The following is a 17,052-nucleotide window of genomic DNA, read 5'->3' on the forward strand; positions in this document are numbered from 1 at the left end:
TCTCTTCAATCTTTACGATGATTGGCTCAAGACCATCTCCTCCTATACAGCATTCTCCCGACTTATTCTCATACTGAGAGCATTGCATGTGAATACTGAACGAACCAAGGTAAGTAACACTGTTAGTGTAATAGAAAGTAATACTTTACTAGTGTAATAGGAAGTTGTGTGGGAAATTTCCGGGACCTTCTGCAAAGAACCTTTGCCATTTCTTTAGTAAGGGAAAAATAACAAAGGTTGAGAGCGAAGGTCATCCTAATTTTTTTGTAGCCAAAACCAAATCACAAATGCCAGTCCAAAGCAATCACCCCAATCACCCCACGGCTGATTGAGAGGCTGACGAAAAACGCCGTACCCGTCTGAACACAGGAAAAGGCGACGCATTGAACTTTTTTTTTTTTTAATGCTAAGCTCTTTATCTGAGTAACACTGTTAGTGTAATAGAAAGTAATACTTTACTAGTGTAATAAGAAGTTGTGTGGGAATTTTCCGGGACCTTCTGCAAAGAACCTTTGCCATTTCTTTAGTAAGGGAAAAATAAAGGTTGAGAGCGAAGGTCATCCTAATTTTTTGTAGCCAAAACCAAATCACAAATGCCAGTCCAAAGCAATCACCCCAGGGCTGATTGAGAGGCTGACGAAAAACGCCGTACCCGTCTGAACACAGGAAAAGGCGACGAATTGAGCTTTTTTTTTAATGCTATGCTCTTTATCTACAACTTTATCCTATGTAGTTCAGATTAGGTGTGTACCACATTTATGTATCTCAGGAATTCTAACAGGTTTTCTACTGAGTCTTGATCATCTTCTAATGAAGGCGTTTGAACTAATTTGGCACTCGAATTTCTCTCGTTTGCAGGTGATTCTCAAGCCAGACAAGAGCACCATTACCGAGCCGCATCATATCTGGCCTTCACTGAGTGACGATGAATGGATCAAGGTGGAAGTGCAACTCAAGGACCTCATTCTGGCTGACTATGGCAAGAAGAACAACGTCAATGTGGCCTCTCTGACACAGAGTGAAATACGAGACATTATTCTGGGTACGTAGCAGCATAAGGTTTAACTCTGCAGATAAACAAACTAAAAGAGTTGGAAGAAAAAGAAAGAAAGGGGGAAGAAACATTAGTATGTTTAATCCTATTGGATATCGAGGATTCGGTGCGAATGACCCACTTCTCACGTAGTGTTAAAGCGCCTACAATAACATGATCCGGCCTGAGTGTGGCCGAGAAAGCCAACTTATCAGGTCTACGTGATAATGACTGGTTTTCCTGTAGCAGCATAAAGTTTAACTCTGCAGATAAACAAACTAAAAGAGTTGGAAGAAAAAGAAAGAAAGGGGGAAAGAAACATTAGTATGTTTGATCCTATTGGATATCGAGGATTCGGTGCGAATGACCCACTTCTCACGTAGTGTTGTTAAAGCGCCTACAATAACATGATCCGGCCTGAGTGTGGCCGAGAAAGCCAACTTATCAGGTCTACGTGATAATGACTGGTTTTCCTGATAGTGTGTGGCTGGCCTAAGTACATCATTTATTTCCCTCTCCCTCCCCATTTGTGCACACATCCTAACATTCTTTCTTCTCTCTTCTTCCCCCACAGGTATGGAAATCAGCGCTCCCTCCGCGCAGCGGCAACAGATAGCCGAGATCGAGAAGCAAACCAAGGAGCAATCCCAGCTTACGGCCACCACCACTCGAACCGTCAATAAACATGGAGATGAAATTATCACCTCTACCACGTCCAACTATGAAACGGCCACCTTTGGATCTAAAACGGAGTGGCGGGTAAGGATTTTTTTTTTTTTTTTTTTTCTTATTTTGCCGAAAAATGGCAATAAAAATCATGGCAAACTGGCACTTATTTAGGGAAAATATGGCTAAAAAAAAAAATTACACGCCTAAGTAAAAACCTTTTTTTTTTTAATCAGCGGCAACCGTTTTACCTTTTTCCTTAGAATAAAGAATCAGCCGCAACTGTTTTACCTTTTTCCTTGGAACGTCAAATAAAAATTGAATTTTCAACCTTATAAAGATACTTTTTCGCTGTTTTGACGCTGAGAAAGGGAACTATGTTAGCTATAACTATGGTTGATAGTGGAACTAAGCAGTCAAAATGATATTAAAGAACCACTAGTTAAATTGATATTGGACTGAAAGACTCTGATTATTTATTGGTTACCAAGAAAGAGGTACGAGTCTTCAATCAGGTGTTTTCACATTTATATTTTCGCAGGTACGAGCCATCTCTGCCACCAATCTTCACCTCCGCACAAATCACATCTATGTATCATCAGATGATATTAAGGAGACCGGCTACACGTATATTCTGCCCAAGAATGTCCTGAAGAAGTTCGTCACCATCAGTGATTTGCGTGCTCAGATTGCTGGCTATTTGTATGGTGAGTTACAAAATTTAATGTTAATGTGGGAGTAATTTAATGCTTAGGTAGGACCGTAATGTGACAGGAAAAAAAATCAAAGGACGAATTGACCAAAGCAGAGGTGAGATTGCCAGCCCAGCTTGGTTGGTAGCGCGTCTGCCTTGTAAGCGCTAGGCGGCGGGTTCGATTCTCGCCCGGGGCGGATTTTATCCTGAACGGATTAGACCTTAGCAGTTACAGCTCCCTCTATCAAACCCAAAAAAGCTCATTTTCGTAAAAAAAAAAACCTTCCAATTTCGTTTTAATAATAATTGAACGTACTTGGGTGAAAAAAGGGTGTTAAGTTTTAGTTTTAACTGAACTTTCAACTTTTTTCTTTCGTTGAACGATTTACTCGTATTCGTATATCATATCATCATTATAATATCATCCAAACACAGGGTTTATACGCGACCTGGAAAAGTCTTACTGATTTTTAAGTACCTCTGCCCCCAATTTTCTGGAAAATTCATGGAAAAGTCATAGAATTTAATTCCGGGAAAAGCGTATTATAAACCCTGAAATATGTAGGTTATATGAAAATTATTCTATTTCTATAAATAAACCATGCTCATTTCAGGCGTGAGTCCCGCAGACAACCCGCAGGTGAAGGAGATCCGGTGTATCGTGATGCCGCCCCAATGGGGGACCCATCAAACCGTGCACCTGCCCGCCTCTCTCCCCGGGCATCCGTATCTGAAGGAGATGGAGCCCCTGGGCTGGATACACACGCAGCCTAACGAGTTGCCCCAGCTATCGCCACAGGATGTCACCAGTCATGCGAAGATTATGGCGGATAACGCGTCCTGGGATGGTAAGTGACAGGAGTTTTTATTTTATTATTTATTTTTCGAGACACACAACCCATTTTTTAAGTACCTATACCTAAAAAAAAAAAAAAAAAAAAAAAAAAAAAAAAAAAAAAAAAAAAAATTAAGTTTTAGTTTTAACTGAACTTTCAACTTTTTTCTTTCGTTGAACGATTTACTCGTATATCATATCATCATTATGATATCATCCAAACACAGGGTTTATACGCGACCTGGAAAAGTCTTACTGATTTTTAAGTACCTCTACCCCCTAATTTTCTGGAAAATTCATGGAAAAGTCATAGAATTTAATTCCGAGAAAAGCGTATAAACCCTGAAATATGTAGGTTATATGAAAATTATTCTATTTCTATAAATAAACCATGCTCATTTCAGGCGTGAGTCCCGCAGACATATACTGAGAGCATTGCATGTGAATACTGAACGCACTAAAGTAAGTAAACTCCATACATAAAAAAAACCCACTCCAAGGCTTGTTAAAAAAGCTTTTTCCCCAAGAGTTTTGGTGAGAATCGAACGTGTCAAGCAATCGCTAACCGAAATCACATCAACCAAAGTATCAAATTACTTTTAGGAACAGATCTCAGGAATAGAATACCTACAGTGTTGAGGTTCGGTAAACCTCCTCAGCCTTCGTTTTTTTTTTCTTTTTTTTTTTTGGGAATTGTCACATATTAACCCTTTCATGTCTCTCTGTCCCCAGGCGTGCGTCACGATCCTAACATGAAGTACGACCTGCAGCTGGCCAATCCGAAGGAGTTCTACCACGAGATTCATCGCCCCGCCCACTTCCTTAACTTCTCCTCATTGGAGGACGGGGATGGAGTGGGGGCAGACAGGGAAGATGCCTATGCTTAGACCCTTACTTCCCCTCTCTCGGCGATTATCACTGGAAAATCTGGAAATGTATGTACCTATGCGTTTAGACCCTATTTCCTGGAAATGTATGTAATATGTATGCTACGACTAAGACCCCACTCACTCCTTTTGAAGGTATTGTTATGTACTTACACACATATTATGAACAAAACATTGGTTCTCTTCCCATCTCTCTGAGTTTATCACTGAAAATGTATGTATGTATGTTATGGCTAAGACTCCATTCCCCCTCTCTGAAAGGTATTAATTAATATGTACTTACTGTCGTACCTATTATTTTTCTTCTTAAAGAGAAAGAAAACAGGATAGGAGAAAGCTCACGTTCCGAGAACGAACATTATACGGTCAGGAAAAAAATCCGCTGCGGGCGGGATTGAAATTGGCTTTTTCTTATTGTCACATTAACCCATTCATGTTCCTTCGTCCCAGATCGTGAACAAATGGAACACTGCGCTCATCGGTCTCATGACGTACTTCCGTGAGTCCGTAGTTAACACTCAGGAGTTACTCGACCTTCTGGTCAAATGCGAGAACAAAATACAGACTCGAATCAAGATCGGACTCAACTCGAAAATGCCTTCCCGATTCCCGCCGGCAGTTACAAATTAGAAAATTCTGTTGTTCCGCAGGTATTTGATCAAGAGTTAGATGCTCTGGAAATTGAAACAGTTCAAAAGGAGACCAGTTCTGTTGTTCCGCAGGTATTTGATCAAGAGTTAGATGCTCTGGAAATTGAAACAGTTCAAAAGGAGACCATTCACCCTCGTAAATCATACAAGATGAACTCTTCATGTGCCGATGTACTGCTGTTTGCTGCCTACAAGTGGAATGTGTCGAGACCTTCACTGCTAGCAGATTCCAAGTAAGTTCTGAACAGACCTGCCTCGGTGGCGTAGTGGTTAGGGCGTTCGTCTGGTAAACGGAAGGGCGCGTGTTCAATCTCAGCTAAAGCAAGAAAATAAAATAATATGAAAAAGTTAGCAACTTTCAAGGTAGGTATACTCGTACACAACACTTGGTAAAATAACTTAAAATCAATAGGGGAAAATTCCCGCCGGTTGTGTTCTATACGCCCAAGGAGCTGGGAGGTTTGGGTATGCTCAGTATGGGTCATGTGCTTATACCACAGGTAAGAGAACTATTTAAGTATAACTGGGGCTTTATTTATACTGTCAGCTTAGATTTTTACGACAATATGTCCCACTATGTTAACAGTTTAATACAGCATCTCTTTATTGATACAATTTTGTTTACAGTAATAAAATTAAGAATAAGAATTACGTTTTGAAACAAACAGCTTTTTTGATGTGTCATGTTGTTAGAAATCTGGCTCGAAAATAAACAAAAACCTTCTAGACTTCTAGAGCTTCAAACTCTTGAATGGCTGACCTAAGTACATTATTTATTTCCCTCTCCCTCCCCACTTGTGCACACATTCTAACATTCTTTCTTCTCCCTTCTTCCCCCCACAGGTATGGAAATCAGCGCTCCCTCCGCGCAGCGGCAACAGATAGCCGAGATCGAGAAGCAAACCAAGGAGCAATCCCAGCTTACGGCCACCACCACTCGAACCGTCAATAAACATGGAGATGAAATTATCACCTCTACCACGTCCAACTATGAAACGGCCACCTTTGGATCTAAAACGGAGTGGCGGGTAAGGATTTTTTTTTTTTTTTTTTTTTTTGAAAGGAATTTTTAATTGTGTTTAGCATATTTAAATGCTTGTCACAAATGTCGCTTCCCCGAATTATAACACCCTAGTTAAATTTTATGACTTGACTTGGACTCGAAGCACCAACCTCCTGATCCTAAGTCTAACGCGGTTAACAACTGCCACCAAATGAGGTTGGAGTGGCGGTTTGAGTTATTTTGCATCAGTCAGAATAGAATAGACAAGCAAAGTATGGCACTTATTTGGCCGAAAAAATGGCCAATAAAAATCATGGCAAACTGGCACTTTATTTAGGGAAAAAATATGGCTAAAAAAAAAAATTACACGCTCTAAGTAAAAACCTTTTTTTTTTTAATCAGCGGCAACCGGTGTTTACCTTTTTCCGTGTAGCATAAAAGAATCAGCCGCACACGTTTTACCTTTTTCCTTGGAACGTCAACATAAAAATGTGAATTTTTCAATCATAAAGAACACTTTTTTCGCTGTTTTGATGCTGAGAAAGGGAACTATGTTAGCTATAACTATGGTTGATAGTGGAATTAAGCAGTCAAAATGATATTAAAGAACCACTAGTTAAATTGATATTGGACTGAAAGACTCTGATTATTTATTGTTTACCAAGAAAGAGGTACGAGTCTTCAATCAGGTGTTTTCACATTTATATTTTCGCAGGTACGAGCCATCTCTGCCACCAATCTTCACCTCCGCACAAATCACATCTATGTATCATCAGATGATATTAAGGAGACCGGTTACACGTATATTCTGCCCAAGAATGTACTCAAGAAGTTCGTCACCATCAGTGATTTGCGTGCTCAGATTGCTGGCTATTTGTATGGTGAGTTACAAAATTTAATGTCGTTGTAGGTATTGCAAAATGGCAAATGATTGGTCGATAAAAACTTTTTTTTTTTTTTTTTTTTTAATCCCTAAGTAGGTATCAATTAGATATCAGTAGTGAAAATTGCAAATGGTAAGGTATGCTGACAGTGGAAACTCATTTAGAGTCAAACAGAGTTTTTAAAAAGGTACTTTCTTTTGTTTATAAACAGATAATAATATTTTTAATGGTTTTATTTTTTTTTTATTATTATTATTAAGAGGTTTGACAGAGGGAACTGTAACTGCTATGGTCTTATCGTCCCGAAATCGAAAAGAGAAGGAAGACAGGATAGATTTACCGGTATATTTTAAATCGATTTATCTCCGGATCTAGAAGTGGTAGGAAAAAAAAAGAAACAATTCCTAATTCCTCATTTTTTCTGCTCTTCTAAAAACTTCACTTAAGTTGTTGTTGTTGTTGTTGTTGTAGCGGATGTAGCGGCTTTAGCTTTCGCCGAATGGCGATAGCAGAATAAAGAAAAGATGTCTTTTTGTATCTGCTATACACCGGGGTGATGATCTCTAGCTCTAGCCATTTTAAGTTCGCTGGCTCGTCCTGAACCGCAGTCAACCATCGTGAGGACTTGTGCTTGGTCTTTAAAAGCGGAGAGAACCCTTAAGTAATAATAGTAAGCGCGACAGTTCTATTCGGGCAGGCAAATCATAACAATATACCCCAAATTTCTCTTTTCTGAGATTTCATTTTCCGTTCTCAGATCATCTGGTTTGTGGACGACACGAACGTGTATCGAGTGACCATACACAAGACATTCGAAGGCAATCTGACCACCAAACCTTCATTTTCCATTCTCAGATCATCTGGTTTGTGGACGACACGAACGTGTATCGAGTGACCATACACAAGACATTCGAAGGCAATCTGACCACCAAACCTATCAACGGAGCTATCTTCATATTCAATCCTCGCACGGGACAGCTATTCCTCAAGATCATTCACACGTCGGTGTGGGCGGGACAGAAGCGTCTGGGACAATTGGGTAAGAATAGAATATACCGCGTTTATACTGCCAGGATAGGACTGAAAAGTCCCTTCACTCTCGCAGTCTAAACAAGGTCTTATATAATTATCTTGATTTTATAATTTAAGATTTGATTGGTAACGGTGGTAATAAATCACATATAACATTTTTAAAGAAAAAAAAATATTTTTTTTTTATTTCAATTATAAAAAAAAGAAAAAGTAAAAAATAAAACCCGTTTAAATTGATGTAGTTGGTAGTTTTTCCATTTGTATTATTCTTCATGTACATTGGCCTCGCACACGTACAAAAATAAAATTAGGTAAATATAAAACAAGAGAAGGTTCTCTTCTTTTTTCTGTAAGGTTTTATAGAGGGACCTGCAACATCGGAGATCTTATCGTCCCGAATGCGAACAGAGAAAGAAAGACAGTATAGAAAGCTAGCCGTTCCGAGAACAAACCTTATCCGTGTGGGATAAAATCCGCCCTGGGCGGGAATCGAATTCGCGACCTATCCCCTGAGCTAACTAGGCTGGCAAAAAAGTACCTAAACAGTAAAAACTGTGTCCAAACATAGTTGACTACTGGCCGTCAATCGACGAGATAAATCTATGTTGTCGAGGCAGTGTGGACAGTTCAGTCGCTATCGATCGACGGCCGGTCGTCCATGTGTGGACACACCTTTAGGATTCCAAAAGAAAATAGCATTGGTAAAATATAATGGAATTTTAACCAACATTTCCCATGGTTCCCCAGGCGAGAAGACCGTAGTAATCACATGCAGTTTCACGCCGGGATCCTGTTCCCTTACCGCCTACAAGCTGACTCCGAGTGGGTTTGAATGGGGTCGCCAGAACACAGACAAGGGCAATAACCCCAAAGGCTACCTGCCGAGTCATTACGAGCGGGTACAAATGTTGCTGTCGGATCGATTCCTGGGATTCTTCATGGTACCGGCACAAAGCTCTTGGAACTACAACTTTATGGGTGAGTACTTTTTTCTCTCTCCGATTTTGAAGATCTTTGATAGAGGGAACTGTAATACAGCATTCTCCCGACTTATTTATTCTTATACTGAGAGGACGGCCGGTCGTCCATGTGTGGACACACCTTTAGGATTCCAAAAGAAAATAGCATAGGTAAAATATAATGGAATTTTAACCAACATTAATACCAATGGTGCTTAGGGATTTCCAAATGAATAATAATGATGTAGGTATATAAAATTACCAAACTTGTTAGTATGTCTGTTACCCTTATCTACTCAGGAAGTACAATTAATAACCAATGTTGCTTAACTTCAATGATCTAACTTCATGGATAAATCAGTACCTATGGAGCAGATCCCAAGTTCAGTAGTGCTCTTGAGGCTTCAATGGAACCTAAAGCCTCAACAAATTTCAATCAAGTGGAAAATTTTTTTAATAAACTTCTATCTTCATCAAAATATGATTTACATAAAATGGGGACAAAATACCTAATTCAATATTACCAGTTTATCACAGAATGAACCAAAACACAGAAACTAACATTCTAAAATACAAAAAAATATCTGAGATAAAACTTCATTGAACAACACAGTGTGGAGTACTCACCTGGTTTTACTGTGGGAGGTTTATATCCAGATGGCAGATTCTCTTCATACTTTGGTGGAGGGATGATTTTCTTTGGAAGCAAGTCCTCGACAAACTTCCACTCCTTTGGGTCTTTTGACACTTCATAGTCTGTATATTTACTCAGATCTTCACTGACTGTCTTGGGATTCAAATAGGAACCATGTCTGAGAGGCAGAAGATCTTTGAATACTTGTCGGTTGAAGAGACGTTGAACTCGGATGAGTGACTGCATGGTGATATTCTGTTCAAGCTGGTTTGGAATGTTTCCTTCTAACTTCTTCTTTAAACTGTCACCCTAGTACAATTACACATAATACAGAGTTTTCCCTTGTTATTACAACTGAATTCTATTCTATTACACCAGCTATTGCAAAAACCTGATGGAACACTTTTGGGGAAGACAGAAGACAGACCGAATTTTGGTCACCCAAAAAGTTTAAAATCTTTCAATTTTTTCGAATTTTCCCGCCCTTCATACAGCGCTAACTTCACACTGGTGAACAAACATGGCGGACAAAAGGGGCCCGTTGCACAAAACATTTACAACTGAATTCTATTCTATTACACCAGCTATTACAAAAACCTGATGGAACACTTTTGGGAGTTTTGGGGAAGACAGACCGAATTTTGGTCACCCAAAAAGTTTAAAATCTTTCAAAATTTTCGAATTTTCCCGCCCTTCATACAGCGCTAACTTCACACTGGTGAACAAACATGGCGGACAAAAGGGGCCCGTTGCACAAAACATAGAAAAGTTGGATGGGCCCTGTTGCAAAAAAGAACCTGCATAGGAATTTTATGAAGGGGCTTATAGTAAAAAGTTGGGGCCCATACTTTTCGATTGTGGTCACCTACTTCATGTCACTAAAAGCTGATCCATTCCCAGGTAAGACATGTACCTACATGGTAATTTTTATATTTTTGGCACAAAAATTTTGACCCCACCAATCAAAAAAAAAAAAAAAAAAAAAAAAAAGGAAAAAGGGTATTAGTTCTCAATGAGTAGATGAAAAAAGCTATAAGGCGCGTAGTCCTATCTCCAACCCTTCAACCCCAAATTTCTCGGCCCAAATCACCAAATGGCTCAAACAGTGCCTTGAGATCAGTAGGTAGGGTGCGGTAGGGGAGGTTCTTGACGAGAATGATACGTTTAGACCGCGCCTCTACCACTTGATTGAATGTGAACTTTCTAAACAGATAAGGTTTGTTCTCGGAACGGCTGGCTTTCTACTATCCTGTCTTCCTTCTCTCTTCGATTTTGGAACGATAGGACCTTCGTTGTTACAGTTCCTTCTGTCAAACCCTCCCATCTTTCTCTCTGACTCTTTTCCTCTTTCTCTCTCCCTCCCTCTTTTCGTCTTTTCTCTCCTTCCCTTATTAAACCCTCTATAAAACAAATAATAACTGAAAGCAAAAAGAAATTCTATCCTACCTTGGCTTCATTCTTGGTAATAAACTCGACAAATCCAAAGCCCCTATGCAGGCCAGATCCGACCATTTTCTTGGGCAAACGCACAAACTTGAGCTCCCCGAATGCCTTGAACAGTTCTTCTACTTCTGATTGTTTTGCTTGGAATGGAATATTACGGACGAGGATCTTAGAGCCTGTTTGTTTGGCTACGTTGGATGATTTTCGTTTCACTGTGGTGGCTTCCGATCTGAGAAAGAAAATAATACACACATACGAATTGTCATTTATCGATCAACCCCTTTACCTGGGCTCGGAGAGCCTGTTTGTTTGGCTACGTTGGATGATTTTCGTTTCACTGTAGTGGCTTCCGATCTGAGAAAGAAAATAATACACACATACGAATTGTCATTTATCGATCAACCCCTTTACCTGGGCTCGGGGGAAGCTTAAACAAACCTCTCGCAAATTTTTTTCTAATTTTTCCTTCTTTAGATTTAGCGTTTTCATTATTACTTTCTTTTTCTGGTTGTCATTTTTAATTCGCCAAAAATGATTTTTTCCCCCGTTTGCTTTATGTGAGGGTATTTCAATGCCCTACCTTTTAATTTATAAATTCCAAGGTACATTAAGAAAGATGTCAGTGATTTCAACCTTATGCATAAGCATAATACATATTACATTCTATGATTGTAAATAAAATAATTTCATGTTAATAAAGTCTTTTTTTTACCCCATTAAAAAAGTGTTATTATTTTCTAGGTACATATTGCTTCTCAAGTAGGTAGGTAGGTACCTATATATTTTTCCACCATTGTAGTTCAGTGATTGTAAGAGGGTCCACTCCATTGGAAGTGCTGAGTTCAAATCTCAGTTGGGTGAAAATGTCTGATTAGCCCATCAGTTTCAAATTATGATGAAATTTGACAAGAAATTTTCTCATTAGATAATATTGGTGGCTTTAGGAACCCTTTGAAACAAATGGTTAGTCTGATCAGTTTTTGGCAACCATGTCTATCATCTAAGGATATTTGGTCTCTGAATTTTGGACTCGATTGGAGCTTGAAGGGCACATAAGGGGACTTTTTATGAATGAATTTTCAATTTTTATTCACTGATGCACTAGTTCGTTTTCTTGAGAAAACCATATCCAGATTTACATGTGGTACATAGACACTCATCTGCACAATAATGTTTAACCTGAGTGATCCACCTAAATGGAAGGAGCTTTTGGAACTGTAGATGTAGAACTACTAAGCTCAAGGAAAGGGGGTTTTATCCTCCATTTGAAAATAAGATCCCTACCTCCTCACATTAACCTAACCTGAGTGGGCCTAGGAAAAACCAGCAGCCACATGATTGCCCAGATGGTTACCGATTCAGATACCAACCAGATACAATGTTGCTCAACTTCAGTAATCTATTTGGAACTGTGGGCATTCTCAGAGGTCAACAATAATTTCCTTCAGACCTCAAGACCTAATTGCCTGCTTTGCAATCCTTTCTGGCATTCTCAGAGGTCAACAATAATTTCCTTCAGACCTCAAGACCTAATTGCCTGCTTTGCAATCCTTTCTTATTTCTAACCCATCTTTTTACACTTTGCTACTGATTTATCCTTAAGGCTATGTGTACCTTGAGTTTCAAGCACTCAGCTGAAAAACTTTGACCTCAATGAGCATTGAACCCAAAACCACTGGTAAACAGGCCTAGTGTGCTAGACAGCTTTGTGTAAATCACCAGATAGACACTAAGTCATGGAGGTAGATGAGTACATAGACACTCATCTAGGTACCAACAATGCACAATAATGTTTAACCTGAGTGATCCACCTAAATGGAAGGAGCTTTTGTCACTGTAGATGTAGAACTACTAAGCTTAAGGGAAGGGGGTTTTATCCTCCATTTGAAAATAAGCTCCCTACCTCCTCACATTAACCTAACCTGAGTGGGGCTAGGAAAAACCAGCAGCCACATGATTGCCCAGATGGTTACCCATTCAGATACCAACCAGATACAATGTTGCTCAACTTCAGTGATCTATTTGGAACTGTGAGCATTCTCAGAGGTCAACAATAATTTCCTTCATACCTCAAGACCTAATTACCTGCTTTGCAATCCTTTCTTATTTCTAACCCATCTTTTTACACTTTGCTACTGATTTATCCTTAAGGCTATGTGTACCTTGAGTTTCAAGCACTCAACTGAAAAACTTTGACCGCAATGAGCGTTGAACTCAAAACCACTGGTAAACAGGCCTAGTGTGCTAGACAGCTTTGTGTAAATCACCAGATAGACACTAAGTCATTGAGGTAGATTACATTAAAAACTTCTCTAGGACATTCTATCTAATACAGAAACACTCACAATTTAGAATCCTCTATCATAGAAGAATTTACAAATGGCCTCATAGTAGTCTCCTCGGAAGATGATTGATCCATACACTTCATTTACACGAGGAGGTAGATTACATTAAAAACTTCTCTAGGACATTTTATCTAATACAGAAACACTCACAAATTAGAATCCTCGATCATAGAAGAATTTACAAATGGCCTCATAGTAGTCTCCTCGGAAGATGATTGATCCATACACTTCATTGACACGAGATGGGAAGATCGATTACATTACAAACTTCTCTAGGACATTCTATCTAATACAGAAACACTCACAAATTAGAATCCTCTATCATAGAAGAATTTACAAATGGCCTCATAGTAGTCTCCTCGGAAGATGATTGATCCATACACTTCATTTACACGAGATGGGAAGATCACATCTTCGGGGTAAATTTTGGCCAAATGTTTCTGCAGTGAGTCATTCAGTTTCCAGATGTCACCAGATATGTGGATTACTTTTGTGACCCGCCACATTCCACGCCTTTTGATTACCAAGTAAACTGGGAGCATGTGATTCCTTGATCGTTTCACATAGTAGGGGTATTGGCCTGCAACAAATAAAAGGTTTGTTCATTTACACAAGAATAACTACAATAGTAGAACAAACCCCATATGACATTTCCTTAAGACATTGGGTTAAAACACATCAGCTAGATTGCAATTCAAATTTCAGTAAATAATTGAGAGGACTACATAGGTACTAATTGCAAGATAAAGTCCAAACAATAATACACATCAGCTAGATTGCAACAAATTTCAGTAAATAATTGAGAGGACTACGTAGGTACTAATTGCAAGATAAAGTCCAAACAAAATGATCCAATTTTCAGAAGAACACTTGTAACAAATTAAGTACATAAATACCAATGCAAAACACATCAGCTAGATTGCAATTCAAATTTCAGTAAATAATTGAGAGGACTACATAGGTACTAATTGCAAGATAAAGTCCAAACAAAATGATCCAATTTTCAGAAGAACACTTGTAACAAATTAAGTACATAAATACCAATGGTGCTTAGGGATTTCCAAATGAATAATAATGATGTAGGTATATAAAGGTACCAAACTTGTTAGTATGTCTGTTACCCTTATCTACTCAGGAAGTACAATTAATAACCAATGTTGCTTAACTTTAATGATCTAACTTCATGGATAAATCAGTACCTATGCAGCACATCCCAAGTTCAGTAGTGTTCTTGAGGCTTCAATGGAACCTAAAACCTCAACAAATTTCAATCAAGTGGAAAACATTTTTGATTAACTTCTATCTTCATCAAAATATGATTTACATAAATGGGGACAAAATACCTAATTCAATATTACCAGTTTATCACAGAATGAACCAAGACACAGAAACTAAAATTCTAAAGTACAAAAGATACCTATCTGAGATAAAACTTCATTGAACAACACAGTGTGGAGTACTCACCTGGTTTTACCGTGGCAGGTTTATATCCAGATGGCAGATTCTCTTCATACTTTGGTGGAGGGATGATTTTCTTTGGAAGGCTGCCCTCATTCGATCTCTGCCAGTGGAGGAGCAACCCAAACAGATCATTGTAACCAGGAAGGGAATGTTGGACCCTCTCGAGGTGCATCTGCTCGACTTCCCCAACATTGTCATCAAAGGTAAGACGAGGGATGAAAATTAGAGGGTTTGTTTATTTTATCTTTTAGGAAAAAAAAGAAACTGTTGGGTAAACTAGTGTAAAACTTTTGTATTGGAAAAGAAGATGAATTAGAAGCGCAAAGGTACGCTTAATAATTTTATTTATTTATTGGACATATTTTAGATCTGAGAAGTCTGGCTGGTGGGCTTTAAACAGGGAAGATACCAGCCTGAAATTACCCTTGTTAAAGAAATGGCAAAGGTTGAGTGCGAAGGGCATCCACTCGTAAAATTTTAGCCAAAACCAAATGTCACCCCGAAGCAATCACCCTTGTTAGGGCTTGAGAGGCTGACGAAAAACGCCATCCCCGTCTGAACACGGGAAAAGGCGAGGAAGATGACTTAAGATTGATTGTAAATTTAATGTATAATATAATGTGTATTGTAAAAGTTCAATTGAATTGTGTCCTCAGGTTCGGAGCTACAGCTTCCATTCCAGGCCTGTCTTAAGGTGGAGAAGTTTGGTGATCTCATTCTGAAGGCAACGGAACCCCAGATGGTACTCTTCAATCTTTACGATGATTGGCTCAAGACCATCTCCTCCTATACAGCATTCTCCCGACTTATTCTCATACGGTGGAAAAACTACTATCTCGTCGGGAATTGAATGCAGAACCTCCAGTCCCTCCGGATTGCAATGTTAATGTGAAACATACTTGGGTATGGAGGCTGCTAAAAGTGAAAGTAAATAACTTACCTGGTTTATCTCTGTAGTCAGTCAGTACCTACCTATTAGTTATAAATCATCGGACGTGAAATACCAGCCGAAGAACATGAATTGTTTGCCTTACCTGCTAGATTGGGCGGTTTAGGTATTGGCAACCCGGACATACTGAGAGCATTGCATGTGAATACTGAACGCACTAAAGTAAGTAAACTCCATACATAAAAAAACCCACTCCAAGGCTTGTTAAAAAAGCTTTTTCCCCAAGAGTTTTGGTGAGAATCGAACGTGTCAAGCAATCGCTAACCGAAATTAGATTAACCAAAGTATCAAATTACTTTTAGGAACAGATCTCAGGAATAGAATACCTACAGTGTTGAGGTTTGGTAAACCTCCTCAGCCTTCGTAGTTTTTTTTGGGGAATTGTCACATATTAACCCTTTCATGTCTCTCTGTCCCCAGGCGTGCGTCACGATCCCAACATGAAGTACGACCTGCAGCTGGCCAATCCGAAGGAGTTCTACCACGAGATTCATCGCCCCGCCCACTTCCTTAACTTCTCCTCATTGGAGGACGGGGATGGAGTAGGGGCAGACAGGGAAGATGCCTACGCTTAGACCCTTACTTCCCCTCTCTCGGCGATTATCACTGGAAAATCTGGAAATGTATGTACCTATGCGTTTAGACCCTATATGTAATATGTATGCTACGACTAAGACCCCACTCACTCCTTTTGAAGGTATTGTTATGTACTTACACACATATTATGAACAAAATATTGGTTCTCTTCCCATCTCTCTGCGTTTATCACTGAAAATGTATGTATGTTATGGCTAAGACTCCATTCCCCCCCCTCCCCCCTCTGAAAGGTATTAATTAATATGTACTTACTGTCGTACCTATTATTTTTCTTCTTAAATTGACTTGGTGGCATATGATAAAGTGTTCGCTTGATTTTTTTTTTTTTTTTTTTGAAGAGGTTTGACAGAGGGAACTGAAACTGCTAATCGTCCCGAAATCGAAGAGAGACTCCATTGCCCCTCTCTGAAAGGTATTAATTAATATGTACTTACTGTCGTACCTATTATTTTTCTTCTTAAATTGACTTGGTGGCGTATGATAAAGTGTTCGCTTGATTTTTTTTTTTTTTTGAAGAGGTTTGACAGAGGGAACTGAAACTGCTTATCGTCCCGAAGAGAGAAGGAAGACGGGATAGGAGAAAGCCAGCCGTTCCGAGAACGAACCTTTTCTGTTTAGGATAAAGTTCGCCTGAGGTGGGAATCGAACCTGCGGCTTAGCGCAAAGCAGACAGCAGACGCGCTACCATCCAAGCTAACTTGCCCGGCAATCCTTCTCTAGAATTTGATGTAAATGTCTAGGATTTTGTAACCTATTTTTTTTACTATTACCCTTACATCACTCCCCGATATATATTTCTGAAAATGTTTATATTTGAACCTCATCCTCTACTGAAATCGTGTGGGCTAAGATTAAATATCCTGCCTTCTTTGAAAATGTACATAATATATGTTACCCTTATCTCAAAGTGAGAGAAAAAATATTACTGTGGTATACTTACCTATTTGTAGTTTGAAACCCTGGAAGATGTAAGAATGAAG

At 39.1% G+C, this 17,052-nt stretch overlaps 3 protein-coding genes and 2 long non-coding RNA genes across 6 annotated transcripts in view; 2 read left to right on the forward strand and 3 right to left on the reverse strand.

The window, feature by feature from the left end:
- LOC103515766 (pre-mRNA-processing-splicing factor 8) overlaps window positions 1–16,287 on the forward strand; it is a gene marked incomplete at its 5' end in the record, with an annotated part of 25,346 nt that extends 9,059 nt beyond the window's left edge. The window contains 7 exons of the mRNA XM_026828359.1: window positions 3–109; window positions 859–1,042; window positions 1,608–1,792; window positions 2,241–2,406; window positions 3,008–3,241; window positions 8,432–8,662; window positions 15,896–16,287. Coding sequence (XP_026684160.1) covers window positions 3–109; window positions 859–1,042; window positions 1,608–1,792; window positions 2,241–2,406; window positions 3,008–3,241; window positions 8,432–8,662; window positions 15,896–16,050 — 1,262 coding nt within the window. The remainder of the gene's footprint in view (window positions 1–2; window positions 110–858; window positions 1,043–1,607; window positions 1,793–2,240; window positions 2,407–3,007; window positions 3,242–8,431; window positions 8,663–15,895) is intronic.
- Window positions 9,194–9,954, reverse strand: LOC113470143 (probable 39S ribosomal protein L49, mitochondrial). Of its 2 annotated transcripts, none has more exons than XM_026828363.1 (2): window positions 9,875–9,954; window positions 9,194–9,586 (listed from the first exon to the last, which is right to left on the reverse strand). In XM_026828363.1, the coding sequence occupies exon 2, from the start codon at window positions 9,521–9,523 to the stop codon at window positions 9,209–9,211; it is 315 nt and encodes a 104-aa protein (XP_026684164.1). In that variant the 5' UTR covers window positions 9,524–9,586; window positions 9,875–9,954; the 3' UTR covers window positions 9,194–9,208. The 2 variants fall into 2 exon arrangements, with proteins under 2 accessions (XP_026684164.1, XP_026684162.1); XM_026828361.1 differs by having other exon boundaries at window positions 9,194–9,668; window positions 9,875–9,928.
- LOC113470145 lies at window positions 11,744–12,350 on the reverse strand. Its single transcript, XR_003393312.1, has 2 exons — window positions 12,250–12,350; window positions 11,744–12,178 (listed from the first exon to the last, which is right to left on the reverse strand). It is a non-coding gene; the product is annotated as an uncharacterized LOC113470145 (long non-coding RNA).
- On the forward strand, window positions 12,061–13,300 carry LOC108253238. The gene is made up of 3 exons (XR_001809689.2): window positions 12,061–12,147; window positions 12,219–12,462; window positions 13,161–13,300. It is a non-coding gene; the product is annotated as an uncharacterized LOC108253238 (long non-coding RNA).
- On the reverse strand, window positions 13,157–14,725 carry LOC113470142 (probable 39S ribosomal protein L49, mitochondrial). Its single transcript, XM_026828360.1, has 3 exons — window positions 14,530–14,725; window positions 13,463–13,645; window positions 13,157–13,307 (listed from the first exon to the last, which is right to left on the reverse strand). Exons 1-3 carry the CDS (start codon window positions 14,696–14,698, stop codon window positions 13,219–13,221), a joined length of 441 nt encoding a protein of 146 aa, XP_026684161.1. The 5' UTR covers window positions 14,699–14,725; the 3' UTR covers window positions 13,157–13,218.
- Window positions 16,288–17,052: the final 765 nt, after the last annotated feature.

Source organism: Diaphorina citri, unplaced genomic scaffold, assembly GCF_000475195.1.
Source record: "Diaphorina citri unplaced genomic scaffold, Diaci psyllid genome assembly version 1.1 scaffold1411, whole genome shotgun sequence".
Lineage (NCBI taxonomy): Eukaryota > Metazoa > Arthropoda > Insecta > Hemiptera > Psyllidae > Diaphorina > Diaphorina citri.